We start from the raw sequence: 19,322 nt of genomic DNA, 5'->3' as shown, positions 1-19,322 counted from the left end.
TGTTTATTTGTTGCCATTGTTTCGGTAATAAACTAGGAAGTCCGTTCGTAGAGAAACGTATTTGGATTTGTTATTATGAAATATAAAAAAATGAAACAATTTGACGCGGAACACCCGTAAGTCTCTCAAGGAACACCTGTTGAAAAACACTGAATTCTGGTGGATATCAACTGCATATGGTATGTCAGTGATAGCAAACCATTCTACTGAATGCTTGAAATGTGTTAATAAGCAGAATTTGTAATATCAACATTGCCGGGTTATTTTTTGCAATGTAATATATCGCAAAACCAGCTGCAAGAAATGTCCTAAGATCGTAAACTAATGTGAGTATACTAGCAACCAAATGGAATGGAAGTTTTCGCGTTCTTTCGACCATTGTGGACTTTGTGGTTGCATTATAAAGCACTGCAACAGATGACGTGTTTTTAAAAATAGTCACGGATTTTTGGAGTGATCGAAAACTTCGGAACTTAGTCCTTATCATATGACAAATTCACTGTTATATAACCTGGCGTCTAAACTATGTACGTCACTGATTTCCCAAAGAAGGTATCGATACACATAGTCAGTGATCTTTTTTAAACAAGAAGCATACAAACCCAAAATTTACACAAGCTTAGCAATTTACTCTTACTCAGTGTTTCCCTGATAGTGTTAACTGTTGTGACATTCAATATGTACTGACACCTTAGTCCCAGGTTCCAAAGCTGAATACTCATGAAAACTAACAAATGGAATGAGCTTATACGCAACAAAAACAATTAATGGATAGCAGTCGTGTATCTTCATATGGGTAAGAAAAGTGTTATCAAATTTAAAACCAATTTCAGCAAAGCAATCAATTCAAATCACTATTATTGACATAGACAAAGCCATAACGCATATACTAATACCTGCATACTGGGTATAAATTGCTTCTAGCCATGTAAATTAATGCACAAATCGCTGTGAGACAGTAGGTGCCTATAAGTATGATATACAGATCAGCAGCACCTCTACCATTGATTTATAATTCATTTGCACATGAGAAAGCCAACATCTTTGAATTAGTGACGTCCCAGAAAGCAATGATAAAAGTATAACGCTAGAATAACAGTTCAAAACTGTAGCCTTAAAGTGATTAAAATTGATGCCAAACTTGTGGAATTGATTGAAGATATCAAAGTAGCTAAATTTACATAAGATTGTAATTAACATATCACGTTTCTCGATGTGTGATAGTATTATGCAAAATACAAACATCCTCAATGGATATTTAGATATACAATATTGCAAAATTTATGAAACTGTCAAATCCTGTTAAAGCTTTTGACATAAGCTCTAACTTATAAAGACTGTAAAACACTTACAGCTACAAAACAAATAATATCAAACTTATTTTTTAATCTACCACATGGCTGCACTAATTTTGTGTCGCATAAATATTTAAATACACACTGTACCATGTCAAAAAAAGACTCATTAATTTAAATATACAAAGCATCAGACCTTGTGAGAAAGCACTTAAATCTTCTATATGTATTTCTAAGGCCAAGTCACTTGCTGCATCAGCAAATGCACATCAACTGGAAAATACTGTAAATGGGAATTCAAAAGTGAATCACAAATTTCAATTGTACATTTTACTTTTAACAAAACTTTTTAACTATTGCCCCAATATTTGCCAGTCTAATGTAATCATTAGTGTCAGTGTCATGGCTGAAATGACATCTAAAAATGAGGATGTCGGCTTCTATTTTCGATAAACTTACATTCTGTGCAAGTTTGTAAAATAATTACCAGTTGAGTTTAAACAATTAGAGCCCGACCGTCAATTTCCTATAAAAATACTCTTACGAAATTTTATATCCATGATTTTATCACAAAGTGATATTGACACTAATATCAGAAAAACCAGATTACAAAGAGCACTGGAATTTTGTAATATTTTATATAGGCAATAACTTTATACATTACTGATACATTTACTATTTGGCATTGGGAATCCAGCTCCCTAAATTTATGAAATATGTTCCTAAAACAAAAATAACCTCGCATTGCTGTAAAAATATATAAAAAGCATGCTGTGCAAGATATGCCCACATTTATAAAGCAAATTGCGGGCTAGTTATTTTATGGCTCTTATTAGAGCCCGCTTCCTCTGAAATCGCGATATGTTTCATACCTCTAGATTGCACAGTAATTTTTTCAAAAACAAAAAACACAATGAACTTTTCAGCTAGTTTACAACAGAATACTAAAAGCAGCTCAATGTCGAAGAAGCTAGGCATAACAATTTAAAAAATAAAAAGGGCAGTTTTTGACTGGTATAAAATAAGCATGACAATAATCCAAGAATAAAAAAATCTTATTGATTCTCAAAGTTCTTGTCAAAAATGAACAAAATTCAGAAAGGCTCCATATTACAATCAATAAATTAAGATTTATGCAAAAATATGTGCAAAGAGGTATAAAATGGACCATTCCGTGAGGAAAACTTCCATGTATATACTTTTAGGGAAGCATTAATTTCACAGTGGTTTTCGCGATACAAAGGAATAAAAAAGCACAGCATACTTAAAAAAATACAGCACTAGTGTGAACTATACTAAATATGAAACATTCAAGTGAGATCAACTTATTCTTCACAGTTCACACATAAGCTTTTGTCATGCATTCATGATTGATATATACTCTTGGAAAATTTTTTACTGGAATGCTCAAAATAATCTTTTCGAATTATTCAAGGTTCCAAAATTTGGATTAAGATTACTTAAAGATTACTCTATAAATCAACATGATAGAAGTAATAATAATTAGTTCATACAATTTACTGTAATAAATAATTTAAACCAAATTGTAAAATATTACTTTCTGGATTCCCCGAATTTTTAATTATTACTTGGTTGATCACTATTTAATTTGACTAAACACAGGCGAGAATGTGCCCTACAATTTATTTATACTAGTAAAAAAAATATCATAGAATACACTTTTCCGTAAATATTAATGACTGAAAAAGGTACAGTGCACTATTGAATCAAAATAGTTTGCAGAATATTTACGACAGTAAACATTCTTGGCAAGTGTGTACATATTGTCCCGCATATTCACAACCAAAAAAATTGTTCTTGGCTGTGATATATACAAAATTTGGACATCTTCAAGAAATTACTAGAGTGCGACACTTTACACAAGAGCCATGTGGAAAATGATGTTGGTTCTAGTACATAAGGTAATCGCCGCAAAAATGGTACCAAAACTAAGCAATCCAGCTGTGAGTTTATCTATCCTGTCAGTCTAATGGTTGGTTCGCGGGTTCTGGTAAAATTACAATCAATCTTAAAGAATACTACATTTTTGTACATTGTCAAATCGGCATTGTATCTCAACAGCTGTTGGGAAGTTTTGATCCCAAAATTATTGTGACTAAAAATTTTAATAACCAGCCCACAACAAAATATCTGCCACACAGAACATAATTATGCAGGTAATAACAAGGGAAACCTAGACAATATTTACAAGGGCTCCCTGGCAAATTAACTTATTGAAAGAATCGTTGAATTGAGTATTACTAACCAGATTTCTGTTTCTTGTCACCTCCATGAATCTTTTGGACGACAGCACATTTATATACAGTTATTGCCTAATTAATGGGTACTTATTTCATAAGTACAGTGACAACAGAGAACAGTTAGCTAGAAGATTGTCTAATTACCAAACCAGTCCTCCGATCCACCAGAGCTGCCATATGATCCTCCATAATCATTACCACGATAATATGGCATTCCCCATCCACCACCACCACCACCACCCATTCCTCCTCCTCCTCCTCCACGTGCGGGCATCATACCCCTCTGGCCTGTTCCTCTTCCTCCGCCCCCTCGGCCGGACTGTTGCCTGTAATCCCGAGATCCAAAACCTCCAGTGAAACGCTTTCCGCCACCACCCCTCATTGGTTTACCCTTCTGGTGATTGACAGCCATCTGCTCCAGCCAAGGTGGAACTTCTTGGTTAGCTTCCATGAGCAAATCGACTAGATCCTTGCCGATGTTTAAATTCTTCTTGTTGAAGAATGAAGTTGCCAAACCAACATTACCAACACGACCAGTACGACCAATACGATGCACATACTCATCAATATCACTTGGTAGGTCAAAATTGATAACATGACGAACATTGGGAATATCCAATCCACGGGCAGCCACAGCAGTAGCCACCAAGATAGGGTATTCACCTACATAAGAAAAATTTAACGACTATAGTAATTGCACCTATGATCGTTGGTTGAAGTATATCGCAAGAAATGTCACAGTAGAGCATTTATTAAGATCATATTTCAAGATGGATATGAAAAGTTTTAGTAACTAGTGCCAAATTTTCTGTAACTTAGTTTTGTCTGAATAATATCTCGGGGTTTCAAAGAGGTATGATTAATATACTATAAGATACAATTGAAAATTTTATTACCTGTTCTGAAAGCTTGCAGAGCTTCTTCTCGTTCACGTTGGGATCTATCACCATGGATACTGGTTGATTTGTATTTACGAGAATATAAGAATTCATCCAAATCATCTGCACCTTTCTTTGTTTCAGTAAATACCAGAGTGAGCGAATTGGCATCAGTCGCATTGATCAGATCCAAAAGGAATTTATGCTTCTCATCTTCATCAACCCAAACCACCTGAAACATAAGATTACTAAAAGTGAATTTAGTATTGACTAAAATAGTATAGAAAGCAAGTAATTATAATGACAATAAACATTTATCACGAGTAATATAATTGAAAAATCACCTTTTGAGTGATGTTTGTAGAAGTTGATCCAACCCTTCCAACTGCAAGAAAAATGTAATTTTCCAAGAAATCACGAGCTAGCATTTGAATTTCTTTGGGAAATGTAGCGCTGAACATAAGTGTTTGTCTTTCCCCCTTCACTGGCATCTTGTTTTCTTCCACAATTCTTCTAATCTGTGGTTCAAATCCCATATCCAACATTCTGTCTGCTTCATCCAATACCAAGAATCGAATATATTTCAATCCAATCTTTCCACGATCCAAGAAATCAACAAGACGTCCTGGAGTAGCCACAAGAAGATGACAACCTCTATCCAAATCTCTCATTTGTGCTCCAACATCTGCACCCCCATAGATCACACAAGGACGAACATGGGAACGATATGAAAACTTCCGTGACTCATCATAAATTTGCGAAGCCAATTCACGAGTGGGTGATAATATCAGAGCCAAAGGAAAAAGCTTTCTCCTTCCTGAACGCTGGGCAAGAGTTGCATTGTGCGATTCTCCAGGACCTTGCTTATAGATGTTGCATAAACAAGGCAGCAAAAACGCAGCTGTTTTTCCAGATCCAGTTTGTGCACAAGCCATCAAGTCTCTTCCCTTCTGAACAATTGGGATAGCATATTTCTGTACTGGCGTCGGTCGATCGTATTTGCAATGCTTCAGATTCATTTCGCCAATTTCCCCCAGCTCAGATTCAGAAAATGTATCGATATGGTCAGGTACATCATCTCCAGTTGCTTCAACAGGAATATCATCATATTTTTCAAAATTAATACCAGTGTTAGATCCAGAAAACAACTCTTTTTCCAACTTTTCGTTTTTTGGTAATGGCTTACTCCAATCTTCCGTGTCAGCAAACGCATCTCCACCACCACGTCTCTCATCCCATTTCTTAGCAAGACGATCCCCCTCGTCATGAGTGTATCTTGGATTGTGATACACGTCATAGCCATCATCAGGGCCATCCAACATAGACCAACGATCTGCTACTGGCAATGGACCCCGAGGTGCTGGCCCTCCCCATCCGCCCTGAAATCTGTCATTCATGCCACGATTGTCATATCCTCGGTTGTATCCTCCTCTGCTGCCTCCGTAACCTCCTCTATCATTGTAGCCTCTGTAACCACCTTCTCGGCTACCATAACCTCGATCATTCCCAAATCGTGGCGGTGGGCCACCACGCATCATGCCATTCTGAAAACCAGCCCTGCCATTCCGATATGGCTGATTCATTGGAGGCATTGGTGGCCCTGGATGCATGTGTCCTGGTGGACCCTGAGGTGGTCCGCCATATCTAAGCTCTCCATTAGGCCCAGTCATTGGAGCACCACCATACTGCTGAGGTGCTTGCTGAGGTGGTCCTTGTATATATTGTGGGTTTCCTCGAGACCGCCCATATTCTTGTCTCATATGCGGTGGCATATAGTTGCCTTGAGGTCCTCCTCCATAGTTTCTGCCACCCCCTCGAGAATTTATGTCCAAATTGGCCATTTGGTTTTCCAAATTCGGTCCATTTGTCGCGGCTTGTGACATATTTGTACCTTATACTACACAGAATAGTTTGAACTAGGTATTTTAGTTTAATGCTGTGATAGAATTTAAATAAATTAAATATATTGGCAGATTGAAATAAATATAAACAAAAAAATGTGTAACTGTAGAACTGAGAATGGAAGGCAACGCTAAAAGATGCTTCATAAATAGACCATCACGAATATTTACAAATGATTTTCATGTCTTATTAAAACATACAAGTACGACTGGGTAAAATATTCTAATAGTATTTTCCCCTCAAATATCAGAAAGCATATTCACTGCAAAACATTTCTTGTGCACAGCACTGGTGTGCTGCTTCATCAACTACACGGTCATGGATTACACACTACACCTGTCAATTCTAGGCGAACGTGCACAAATTTGGACGTGGCTCTTGCAAACAGACGTAAATGTTAAAATATAGTTGTCAACCTAATGGTATTGTGCTTTTTGAATTATTCATTAAAGTGTCATAGTTGAAGAGTCAGTAAATGATAACACTGATATGCTGTTCACAATATATTCTGTGTCCATAGGTATATAATGCTTTGACAACATTATGACACAAATGGCAACAAACTGAGCCTAAACCTATACAAAACAGAGTATGACGAATTCAATTACTATTGTTAGGTCACATTTGGTTTGGTGATATGTAGAGAAATATGACAAATAGGCCTAAGGTGGCAGTGTGATTCAAACCGAAATTTAATATAAAAATATATAAAAAAAGCAAATAATTCCCAAAGCATGTATTGCCCTCCCAGAAAACTAAAAGCAAGGAAATGCTATAGCGAGACATTGTTCATGAACTGCATCCAGCACTTTTCCCTTGTTATCACTTATAAAACGAAGCAACTTCTACAAAGCAAAAATAATAAACACTAAGACACTCAAAATATAAAACTCGCACATTTGTATAAGTCGTAATTATCCGTGACTATGTATTGTTGAACATATACCATAATAAAGTATGAGCAAGATTCCCAGTATAATTTAATAAAATGCTGTTCTTGCAGTCAGGCACAGTTCTGCGATTCCGATGTCCAGACAATAGGTTCATTACATTTATTTTTCAACGCTTTTCAAATATCTAACTATGAATTGTTAAAAATAATAATTTTTTTTATCTGTCACTATCAGCCATCAGGAAATTTAAACTAAAGGTATAATTTGCTCATATTGAGAATATTCGAAACGGCTGACTAAAATATGAATGAAGTAATTAGCATCAAATAAATTATCAAAGACAAATCATGCCATCTCGTCGGATACAAGAAAAACAACACAGTATTGATGACGACGACGAGCTAGCGATACTCATCACGATGACGATATACAACTGAACAATCCCGAACTAATCTGAAATTTAGGACCGTCGGATTGCCAACGAAGCCACCCCATTAATATTCACCGGAATTCATTCATCTAGGAGGCGGAATTCGCATGTCGTACGTAGTTTCAACTGCGACAGTTCGGACGAGTGCGTCAGATTGAGTTGCCAATATCCTCTAGGTCAGCGTTTCCCAAACTGTGTTCCGCGAGCGTCTTCTGTGTGTTCCGTGGAAAAAGAATCAAAAATACGTCGAAATTGGTCGCCATGGAATTCTAGGGATCGTGAAGTTGTCGCCCAACATCGCGTCACCGTCGGCCTAAAGCGGAATAACTAGGGTAGGGGCAATTTCCTTAACAATCGGCCTAGCTTTTTGACTGTTAAGTTCATTATTAAGTTTACAGCAATCCTCTTGGTTTTGCTATGGGCAAACAAGTAGGTCTAAAGAATAAAGGTAAAAGGTCAACTCTTCTCCCTCCATCTCTGCCTGGTTTTACTTTGAAATGCTGAAAAAATTACTCATGTTCGCTAAACTCGATTCAGCAGATAAATAAACTGCAGGTCTGCAGTTCGCGAAATTGCAGCAAGTACTTCTATCTCAATTAGACGTAACATTACAGGCAAACACTACGTAATGGAAAGTAACGACATAGAAAGGTAAAATGAATTTATTGACATATGCACAGCATTTAAATTTAGAAACAATAAAACATTTATATTAAATGCAATATGTAGAATATTCAATCATATTTTAGGTGAGTTTAACACAATTCTGTTAGTTTTTGCGGCGCATTTGTCAACTCGCCACGACAAACCCATTGGATTACACATTACACCATGTTTCTTTATCAATTTTACTCTATCATTTTTTGATGTTCCGCGAAGCGAGATAATGAGTGTAAGTGTTCCGTGGCCGAAAAAGTTTGGGAAACGCTGCTCTAGGTAGAGAAACAAGTTCAGATTTCCACTTTCCCAGATTCATTGCTCTTTCCGCCAATTAACACCGCGCCACCAAAGTCTGTCTCTCGTACTCTTTTTGTCATCTTTCCCAAAACTGATTGCAAATAGCTTCGGTTTGCCTCTTTCAAGCAAACGCAAAAACTGGTCCAGTTAGCCACCCGTCAATATTTTCTGCGAAACGTTCGTTCTTCTAGTGCAGCAATCAGCGGTATTCGGCGCGGAATCAACGTACCGAGGACGACTCTGACAATGTACCTTTGTTCTTGCCCCACCTAACAGTAACAAATAATGCCCCTCAACGCATTGCCTCCGGAAGAAATTGGACCTCGAATGTGCGCATGTAATTCGTTCCAACATGCCCCGAGAATGGGATAGCTTGGACCAGTCATGGGGCGCGTTGAAAAGTAAAAGAAAAAATGACGAACAAGTTAACAAACTCAAAGAAAATTTTCAAATTCAACCACTGGAGTTCACAGAGGATCATATGGGGATAGATCTATTGCAAAAGTTAGTTTTTCTGCACACCTGGCAGTGCCGCCTATGCGCAACGGCGCAGGAAGTTTCATTGTTATGTAATCCTTTCGATGCAAAGCGACGTCCTCTTCACACGGGTACGAAAATGCCATGGCATCGGTTCTTCTCATATCCACTCGTCTCACCTCTCAAAAATCTTGTCTTCATCTCTACGGTTTCTGCGTCGCTCGTACCAGAAACTTCTAGAGTTTTTCCGATATAGTGCGCGATGGATCAAAACCCTCGGAATCTCACCACAACAAAATCACCCTGCTCGAATGATTCGACCTTTTCGCTGTCATCAGTGGTGTCGTGAATAGACATAACTTCTTCCTCATCCGAGGTCGATTCATCATTGACCATCGCATTTTTCCTGGGGATCATGCGTTGTATAGTTTTGGTATTAGATGAGCTCTTTTTCAGATATCTAGCTAAAGCCAAGTCTTTTTCATGGGTTCGAGTTAAGATACAGGATTTTTTTCTGTTTTCTTCTCACACCGATCATTCGCGCCTGTAGCTTGGGTTTCGTGATTGGTCGGACCATTTCTGAAGTCACGCCGGTTTCAGACTCGACCTGCGATGGCTCTCGGTTTTCCACGGCAACTTCTTCAGGGGATGGGCGTTCAGTGGCCCGAGATGGGAAGAAGTCTTCTTCGACATAAATATTCCTATCCAAAGGTTAGATACCTGTTTTGGAAAATCCGCTTGACTATATTTGATTTGGGAAACGACTGTGGAAGCTCTGAGACGCCAGTTGTGGAATGTCGTATATTGTGATGCGTTCTCCCTTGTTTAAAATTCGTCGACTTTCTATCGCACTACAGCACAACGAACCGTTACCATGGTTCCCCTTTCAGCGGAAGTGGCAGTCCCCACATGACGAGTGCCCTTCTCTGCAAAAATTAAGCTTGGACGTTGCACTGTGGAACATCGAGGGCTTAAAATGATACTCGTCCATGATTTCATACAAGTTACAAAATATCCTTACAGTGTGTTCGTTGAAGGCAGACATCCGTGCTATTGATGTTGATTATGGTGTTCTAATTGATATGTTCTTATTTCTTCTCATAAAATCTGAGAACCAATCACTGCCAGCCTGCTTCTCCCCTCCCCAGGACTCACGGTATTGTATCTTTCTCTCCTCGTGATTTTCTTCTATCGCCCTCGCAAAATCATACGCTACCTCCGAAGTTCCAAGGGTGTGAGACCGAAAAACAATTTGGCTGCTCTGATTGCATACTTTGCTAATTCTTTTTCCTTTCCTGCGTTGAAGACAAGTCTGCTTTGCTTGTAGCCTACGTGTTCAACATCAGAATCCTTCCTATACTTTTTAACATACCTAGTGTGGGTCACATGGGAAATACTAAATTTGTTGCCGACTTGTCTGACAGTCTGATGGTTTTTTGATTTTCTACAACTTCCTTTACCGCATGCAGCATTTCTGTTTTTAAAGTTTGACCTCGCTAACTTCTACGTTTGTATTTCCTCATTTCTCGTTGAATTATTCTCACTAAAAAATGATAAAACTGTGGATAAATGTTAGGACAATAATTCTTAACGTAATCACCTACGACTGTCATAACATGGCACAACACTGCGACTGATTGCTCTCAATAAGCTTGGGATAGCGGCCTAATCGATATGTGAGGCACACGGGGCAGGTTGAAACGGTAAATATTGCCCCTTGCAGTAAAGTTCCAACTGATCCCGACGTGACAAGTCGAACGAAAATGGCCGCCCTAACCGGAACAGTTGGTGTCCTGCAGCCGAATCTCTGCCAATGTCAGCCTCTTATACCTGTTCCCATTAGCGCAATATCAGCCGAATCGCCTTGCCCTATGGTACCTCACATTCATGAGCAAACAAAAAAATTAACCTTCTAGTTAGGCCAAAATTTGCATCCGATTTTGAACGATATTGCTCTACAAATTACAAAACTAGCTCTAACTCCTTGCTCCGCAGCAGGTGAAACGGCGACGTTGGTCGCGATTTGCTTGCTGCCAAGCGATCACGTAATTTGGGCGCGTCATCTCGTAGAAAATTCGACCGTTTGAACAAGCCCCGTATACCAACCCGGTCTCCCCTACACTGAAATAATCGTAATAGTTTTTCTTTTTCTTTATTACGGTACTTCAATTAAACCAAAGTTCCCACGCGTGGTCCAGCTTTGAGAATTTTTTTTATTAAGACAATACCGCTTGATTTAAACCTAAGTTCTGAAAACGGTAGAAGTTGACCAATGAGGCAATGTTCGAGACCATGTCCAAAATGGCTCCTGAATAAATTTCAATTGTTACGTTTCCTTTTACATTTTGCTGTTTATTTGTTGCCATTGTTTCGGTAATAAACTAGGAAGTCCGTTCGTAGAGAAACGTATTTGGATTTGTTATTATGAAATATAAAAAAATGAAACAATTTGACGCGGAACACCCGTAAGTCTCTCAAGGAACACCTGTTGAAAAACACTGAATTCTGGTGGATATCAACTGCATATGGTATGTCAGTGATAGCAAACCATTCTACTGAATGCTTGAAATGTGTTAATAAGCAGAATTTGTAATATCAACATTGCCGGGTTATTTTTTGCAATGTAATATATCGCAAAACCAGCTGCAAGAAATGTCCTAAGATCGTAAACTAATGTGAGTATACTAGCAACCAAATGGAATGGAAGTTTTCGCGTTCTTTCGACCATTGTGGACTTTGTGGTTGCATTATAAAGCACTGCAACAGATGACGTGTTTTTAAAAATAGTCACGGATTTTTGGAGTGATCGAAAACTTCGGAACTTAGTCCTTATCATATGACAAATTCACTGTTATATAACCTGGCGTCTAAACTATGTACGTCACTGATTTCCCAAAGAAGGTATCGATACACATAGTCAGTGATCTTTTTTAAACAAGAAGCATACAAACCCAAAATTTACACAAGCTTAGCAATTTACTCTTACTCAGTGTTTCCCTGATAGTGTTAACTGTTGTGACATTCAATATGTACTGACACCTTAGTCCCAGGTTCCAAAGCTGAATACTCATGAAAACTAACAAATGGAATGAGCTTATACGCAACAAAAACAATTAATGGATAGCAGTCGTGTATCTTCATATGGGTAAGAAAAGTGTTATCAAATTTAAAACCAATTTCAGCAAAGCAATCAATTCAAATCACTATTATTGACATAGACAAAGCCATAACGCATATACTAATACCTGCATACTGGGTATAAATTGCTTCTAGCCATGTAAATTAATGCACAAATCGCTGTGAGACAGTAGGTGCCTATAAGTATGATATACAGATCAGCAGCACCTCTACCATTGATTTATAATTCATTTGCACATGAGAAAGCCAACATCTTTGAATTAGTGACGTCCCAGAAAGCAATGATAAAAGTATAACGCTAGAATAACAGTTCAAAACTGTAGCCTTAAAGTGATTAAAATTGATGCCAAACTTGTGGAATTGATTGAAGATATCAAAGTAGCTAAATTTACATAAGATTGTAATTAACATATCACGTTTCTCGATGTGTGATAGTATTATGCAAAATACAAACATCCTCAATGGATATTTAGATATACAATATTGCAAAATTTATGAAACTGTCAAATCCTGTTAAAGCTTTTGACATAAGCTCTAACTTATAAAGACTGTAAAACACTTACAGCTACAAAACAAATAATATCAAACTTATTTTTTAATCTACCACATGGCTGCACTAATTTTGTGTCGCATAAATATTTAAATACACACTGTACCATGTCAAAAAAAGACTCATTAATTTAAATATACAAAGCATCAGACCTTGTGAGAAAGCACTTAAATCTTCTATATGTATTTCTAAGGCCAAGTCACTTGCTGCATCAGCAAATGCACATCAACTGGAAAATACTGTAAATGGGAATTCAAAAGTGAATCACAAATTTCAATTGTACATTTTACTTTTAACAAAACTTTTTAACTATTGCCCCAATATTTGCCAGTCTAATGTAATCATTAGTGTCAGTGTCATGGCTGAAATGACATCTAAAAATGAGGATGTCGGCTTCTATTTTCGATAAACTTACATTCTGTGCAAGTTTGTAAAATAATTACCAGTTGAGTTTAAACAATTAGAGCCCGACCGTCAATTTCCTATAAAAATACTCTTACGAAATTTTATATCCATGATTTTATCACAAAGTGATATTGACACTAATATCAGAAAAACCAGATTACAAAGAGCACTGGAATTTTGTAATATTTTATATAGGCAATAACTTTATACATTACTGATACATTTACTATTTGGCATTGGGAATCCAGCTCCCTAAATTTATGAAATATGTTCCTAAAACAAAAATAACCTCGCATTGCTGTAAAAATATATAAAAAGCATGCTGTGCAAGATATGCCCACATTTATAAAGCAAATTGCGGGCTAGTTATTTTATGGCTCTTATTAGAGCCCGCTTCCTCTGAAATCGCGATATGTTTCATACCTCTAGATTGCACAGTAATTTTTTCAAAAACAAAAAACACAATGAACTTTTCAGCTAGTTTACAACAGAATACTAAAAGCAGCTCAATGTCGAAGAAGCTAGGCATAACAATTTAAAAAATAAAAAGGGCAGTTTTTGACTGGTATAAAATAAGCATGACAATAATCCAAGAATAAAAAAATCTTATTGATTCTCAAAGTTCTTGTCAAAAATGAACAAAATTCAGAAAGGCTCCATATTACAATCAATAAATTAAGATTTATGCAAAAATATGTGCAAAGAGGTATAAAATGGACCATTCCGTGAGGAAAACTTCCATGTATATACTTTTAGGGAAGCATTAATTTCACAGTGGTTTTCGCGATACAAAGGAATAAAAAAGCACAGCATACTTAAAAAAATACAGCACTAGTGTGAACTATACTAAATATGAAACATTCAAGTGAGATCAACTTATTCTTCACAGTTCACACATAAGCTTTTGTCATGCATTCATGATTGATATATACTCTTGGAAAATTTTTTACTGGAATGCTCAAAATAATCTTTTCGAATTATTCAAGGTTCCAAAATTTGGATTAAGATTACTTAAAGATTACTCTATAAATCAACATGATAGAAGTAATAATAATTAGTTCATACAATTTACTGTAATAAATAATTTAAACCAAATTGTAAAATATTACTTTCTGGATTCCCCGAATTTTTAATTATTACTTGGTTGATCACTATTTAATTTGACTAAACACAGGCGAGAATGTGCCCTACAATTTATTTATACTAGTAAAAAAAATATCATAGAATACACTTTTCCGTAAATATTAATGACTGAAAAAGGTACAGTGCACTATTGAATCAAAATAGTTTGCAGAATATTTACGACAGTAAACATTCTTGGCAAGTGTGTACATATTGTCCCGCATATTCACAACCAAAAAAATTGTTCTTGGCTGTGATATATACAAAATTTGGACATCTTCAAGAAATTACTAGAGTGCGACACTTTACACAAGAGCCATGTGGAAAATGATGTTGGTTCTAGTACATAAGGTAATCGCCGCAAAAATGGTACCAAAACTAAGCAATCCAGCTGTGAGTTTATCTATCCTGTCAGTCTAATGGTTGGTTCGCGGGTTCTGGTAAAATTACAATCAATCTTAAAGAATACTACATTTTTGTACATTGTCAAATCGGCATTGTATCTCAACAGCTGTTGGGAAGTTTTGATCCCAAAATTATTGTGACTAAAAATTTTAATAACCAGCCCACAACAAAATATCTGCCACACAGAACATAATTATGCAGGTAATAACAAGGGAAACCTAGACAATATTTACAAGGGCTCCCTGGCAAATTAACTTATTGAAAGAATCGTTGAATTGAGTATTACTAACCAGATTTCTGTTTCTTGTCACCTCCATGAATCTTTTGGACGACAGCACATTTATATACAGTTATTGCCTAATTAATGGGTACTTATTTCATAAGTACAGTGACAACAGAGAACAGTTAGCTAGAAGATTGTCTAATTACCAAACCAGTCCTCCGATCCACCAGAGCTGCCATATGATCCTCCATAATCATTACCACGATAATATGGCATTCCCCATCCACCACCACCACCACCACCCATTCCTCCTCCTCCTCCTCCACGTGCGGGCATCATACCCCTCTGGCCTGTTCCTCTTCCTCCGCCCCCTCGGCCGGACTGTTGCCTGTAATCCCGAGATCCAAAACCTCCAGTGAAACGCTTTCCGCCACCACCCCTCATTGGTTTACCCTTCTGGTGATTGACAGCCATCTGCTCCAGCCAAGGTGGAACTTCTTGGTTAGCTTCCATGAGCAAATCGACTAGATCCTTGCCGATGTTTAAATTCTTCTTGTTGAAGAATGAAGTTGCCAAACCAACATTACCAACACGACCAGTACGACCAATACGATGCACATACTCATCAATATCACTTGGTAGGTCAAAATTGATAACATGACGAACATTGGGAATATCCAATCCACGGGCAGCCACAGCAGTAGCCACCAAGATAGGGTATTCACCTACATAAGAAAAATTTAACGACTATAGTAATTGCACCTATGATCGTTGGTTGAAGTATATCGCAAGAAATGTCACAGTAGAGCATTTATTAAGATCATATTTCAAGATGGATATGAAAAGTTTTAGTAACTAGTGCCAAATTTTCTGTAACTTAGTTTTGTCTGAATAATATCTCGGGGTTTCAAAGAGGTATGATTAATATACTATAAGATACAATTGAAAATTTTATTACCTGTTCTGAAAGCTTGCAGAGCTTCTTCTCGTTCACGTTGGGATCTATCACCATGGATACTGGTTGATTTGTATTTACGAGAATATAAGAATTCATCCAAATCATCTGCACCTTTCTTTGTTTCAGTAAATACCAGAGTGAGCGAATTGGCATCAGTCGCATTGATCAGATCCAAAAGGAATTTATGCTTCTCATCTTCATCAACCCAAACCACCTGAAACATAAGATTACTAAAAGTGAATTTAGTATTGACTAAAATAGTATAGAAAGCAAGTAATTATAATGACAATAAACATTTATCACGAGTAATATAATTGAAAAATCACCTTTTGAGTGATGTTTGTAGAAGTTGATCCAACCCTTCCAACTGCAAGAAAAATGTAATTTTCCAAGAAATCACGAGCTAGCATTTGAATTTCTTTGGGAAATGTAGCGCTGAACATAAGTGTTTGTCTTTCCCCCTTCACTGGCATCTTGTTTTCTTCCACAATTCTTCTAATCTGTGGTTCAAATCCCATATCCAACATTCTGTCTGCTTCATCCAATACCAAGAATCGAATATATTTCAATCCAATCTTTCCACGATCCAAGAAATCAACAAGACGTCCTGGAGTAGCCACAAGAAGATGACAACCTCTATCCAAATCTCTCATTTGTGCTCCAACATCTGCACCCCCATAGATCACACAAGGACGAACATGGGAACGATATGAAAACTTCCGTGACTCATCATAAATTTGCGAAGCCAATTCACGAGTGGGTGATAATATCAGAGCCAAAGGAAAAAGCTTTCTCCTTCCTGAACGCTGGGCAAGAGTTGCATTGTGCGATTCTCCAGGACCTTGCTTATAGATGTTGCATAAACAAGGCAGCAAAAACGCAGCTGTTTTTCCAGATCCAGTTTGTGCACAAGCCATCAAGTCTCTTCCCTTCTGAACAATTGGGATAGCATATTTCTGTACTGGCGTCGGTCGATCGTATTTGCAATGCTTCAGATTCATTTCGCCAATTTCCCCCAGCTCAGATTCAGAAAATGTATCGATATGGTCAGGTACATCATCTCCAGTTGCTTCAACAGGAATATCATCATATTTTTCAAAATTAATACCAGTGTTAGATCCAGAAAACAACTCTTTTTCCAACTTTTCGTTTTTTGGTAATGGCTTACTCCAATCTTCCGTGTCAGCAAACGCATCTCCACCACCACGTCTCTCATCCCATTTCTTAGCAAGACGATCCCCCTCGTCATGAGTGTATCTTGGATTGTGATACACGTCATAGCCATCATCAGGGCCATCCAACATAGACCAACGATCTGCTACTGGCAATGGACCCCGAGGTGCTGGCCCTCCCCATCCGCCCTGAAATCTGTCATTCATGCCACGATTGTCATATCCTCGGTTGTATCCTCCTCTGCTGCCTCCGTAACCTCCTCTATCATTGTAGCCTCTGTAACCACCTTCTCGGCTACCATAACCTCGATCATTCCCAAATCGTGGCGGTGGGCCACCACGCATCATGCCATTCTGAAAACCAGCCCTGCCATTCCGATATGGCTGATTCATTGGAGGCATTGGTGGCCCTGGATGCATGTGTCCTGGTGGACCCTGAGGTGGTCCGCCATATCTAAGCTCTCCATTAGGCCCAGTCATTGGAGCACCACCATACTGCTGAGGTGCTTGCTGAGGTGGTCCTTGTATATATTGTGGGTTTCCTCGAGACCGCCCATATTCTTGTCTCATATGCGGTGGCATATAGTTGCCTTGAGGTCCTCCTCCATAGTTTCTGCCACCCCCTCGAGAATTTATGTCCAAATTGGCCATTTGGTTTTCCAAATTCGGTCCATTTGTCGCGGCTTGTGACATATTTGTACCTTATACTACACAGAATAGTTTGAACTAGGTATTTTAGTTTAATGCTGTGATAGAATTTAAATAAATTAAATATATTGGCAGATTGAAATAAATATAAACAAAAAAATGTGTAACTGTAGAACTGAGAATGGAAGGCAACGCTAAAAGATGCTTCATAAATAGACCATCACGAATATTTACAAATGATTTTCATGTCTTATTAAAACATACAAGTACGACTGGGTAAAATATTCTAATAGTATTTTCCCCTCAAATATCAGAAAGCATATTCACTGCAAAACATTTCTTGTGCACAGCACTGGTGTGCTGCTTCATCAACTACACGGTCATGGATTACACACTACACCTGTCAATTCTAGGCGAACGTGCACAAATTTGGACGTGGCTCTTGCAAACAGACGTAAATGTTAAAATATAGTTGTCAACCTAATGGTATTGTGCTTTTTGAATTATTCATTAAAGTGTCATAGTTGAAGAGTCAGTAAATGATAACACTGATATGCTGTTCACAATATATTCTGTGTCCATAGGTATATAATGCTTTGACAACATTATGACACAAATGGCAACAAACTGAGCCTAAACCTATACAAAACAGAGTATGACGAATTCAATTACTATTGTTAGGTCACATTTGGTTTGGTGATATGTAGAGAAATATGACAAATAGGCCTAAGGTGGCAGTGTGATTCAAACCGAAATTTAATATAAAAATATATAAAAAAAGCAAATAATTCCCAAAGCATGTATTGCCCTCCCAGAAAACTAAAAGCAAGGAAATGCTATAGCGAGACATTGTTCATGAACTGCATCCAGCACTTTTCCCTTGTTATCACTTATAAAACGAAGCAACTTCTACAAAGCAAAAATAATAAACACTAAGACACTCAAAATATAAAACTCGCACATTTGTATAAGTCGTAATTATCCGTGACTATGTATTGTTGAACATATACCATAATAAAGTATGAGCAAGATTCCCAGTATAATTTAATAAAATGCTGTTCTTGCAGTCAGGCACAGTTCTGCGATTCCGATGTCCAGACAATAGGTTCAATAAAACAAACACTATATGTCTCTGAAACAATAACTTCAGGCACGACAGCATATCGCACCATGATGGTCTCAATAATATAAACCAATCGCGGCGTGCATAGGCCGTCATGTGACCAAAATTGTAGTTTTTGCTAAATACTCGCAAATGCTACAATCAAATTTTTTCATTCGGTAAATCTGATTCTTTTTTTCAACAGATCCAATAATGTCAATTTTAGATTGCGCTTCCTTTTAGGCCTGACTGGCTTGTGAAGGATATGATTTACATATTTATCCCGGGGGAAAAGAAAGCCGATAAGAAGGCTTAACCATATGGCGAACCATGGCACCTCATTCGGTTACCATTCCATGCCGGGTATGGGATTAGTTGGTTAATTTTTTTCTAAAGCATGGACTTGATAGTGGAGGAAGTTGTAACTAACCAGCGGTTACGTGAACCACCCGACGATGGCGAGGAGTCCAGCAATCCTCTCGCAGGTGACTATCCCCACATGGGAC

General features: G+C 37.6%; 2 protein-coding genes across 2 annotated transcripts; both read right to left on the bottom strand.

The window, feature by feature from the left end:
* Positions 1-563: 563 nt before the first annotated feature.
* LOC144424311 (putative ATP-dependent RNA helicase Pl10) lies at positions 564-6,391 on the bottom strand. Its single transcript, XM_078113486.1, has 3 exons — positions 4,779-6,391; positions 4,453-4,666; positions 564-4,219 (listed from the first exon to the last, which is right to left on the bottom strand). The coding sequence occupies exons 1-3, from the start codon at positions 6,315-6,317 to the stop codon at positions 3,693-3,695; spliced, it is 2,280 nt and encodes a 759-aa protein (XP_077969612.1). The 5' UTR covers positions 6,318-6,391; the 3' UTR covers positions 564-3,692.
* Positions 6,392-12,005: 5,614 nt separating this feature from the next.
* On the bottom strand, positions 12,006-17,812 carry LOC120330682 (putative ATP-dependent RNA helicase Pl10). Its single transcript, XM_039397565.2, has 3 exons — positions 16,221-17,812; positions 15,895-16,108; positions 12,006-15,661 (listed from the first exon to the last, which is right to left on the bottom strand). The coding sequence occupies exons 1-3, from the start codon at positions 17,757-17,759 to the stop codon at positions 15,135-15,137; spliced, it is 2,280 nt and encodes a 759-aa protein (XP_039253499.2). The 5' UTR covers positions 17,760-17,812; the 3' UTR covers positions 12,006-15,134.
* Between the last annotated feature and the right edge of the window lie 1,510 nt (positions 17,813-19,322).

Source organism: Styela clava, chromosome 6, assembly GCF_964204865.1.
Source record: "Styela clava chromosome 6, kaStyClav1.hap1.2, whole genome shotgun sequence".
Lineage (NCBI taxonomy): Eukaryota > Metazoa > Chordata > Ascidiacea > Stolidobranchia > Styelidae > Styela > Styela clava.
This window is presented reverse-complemented; position numbering and strand designations above follow the sequence as displayed.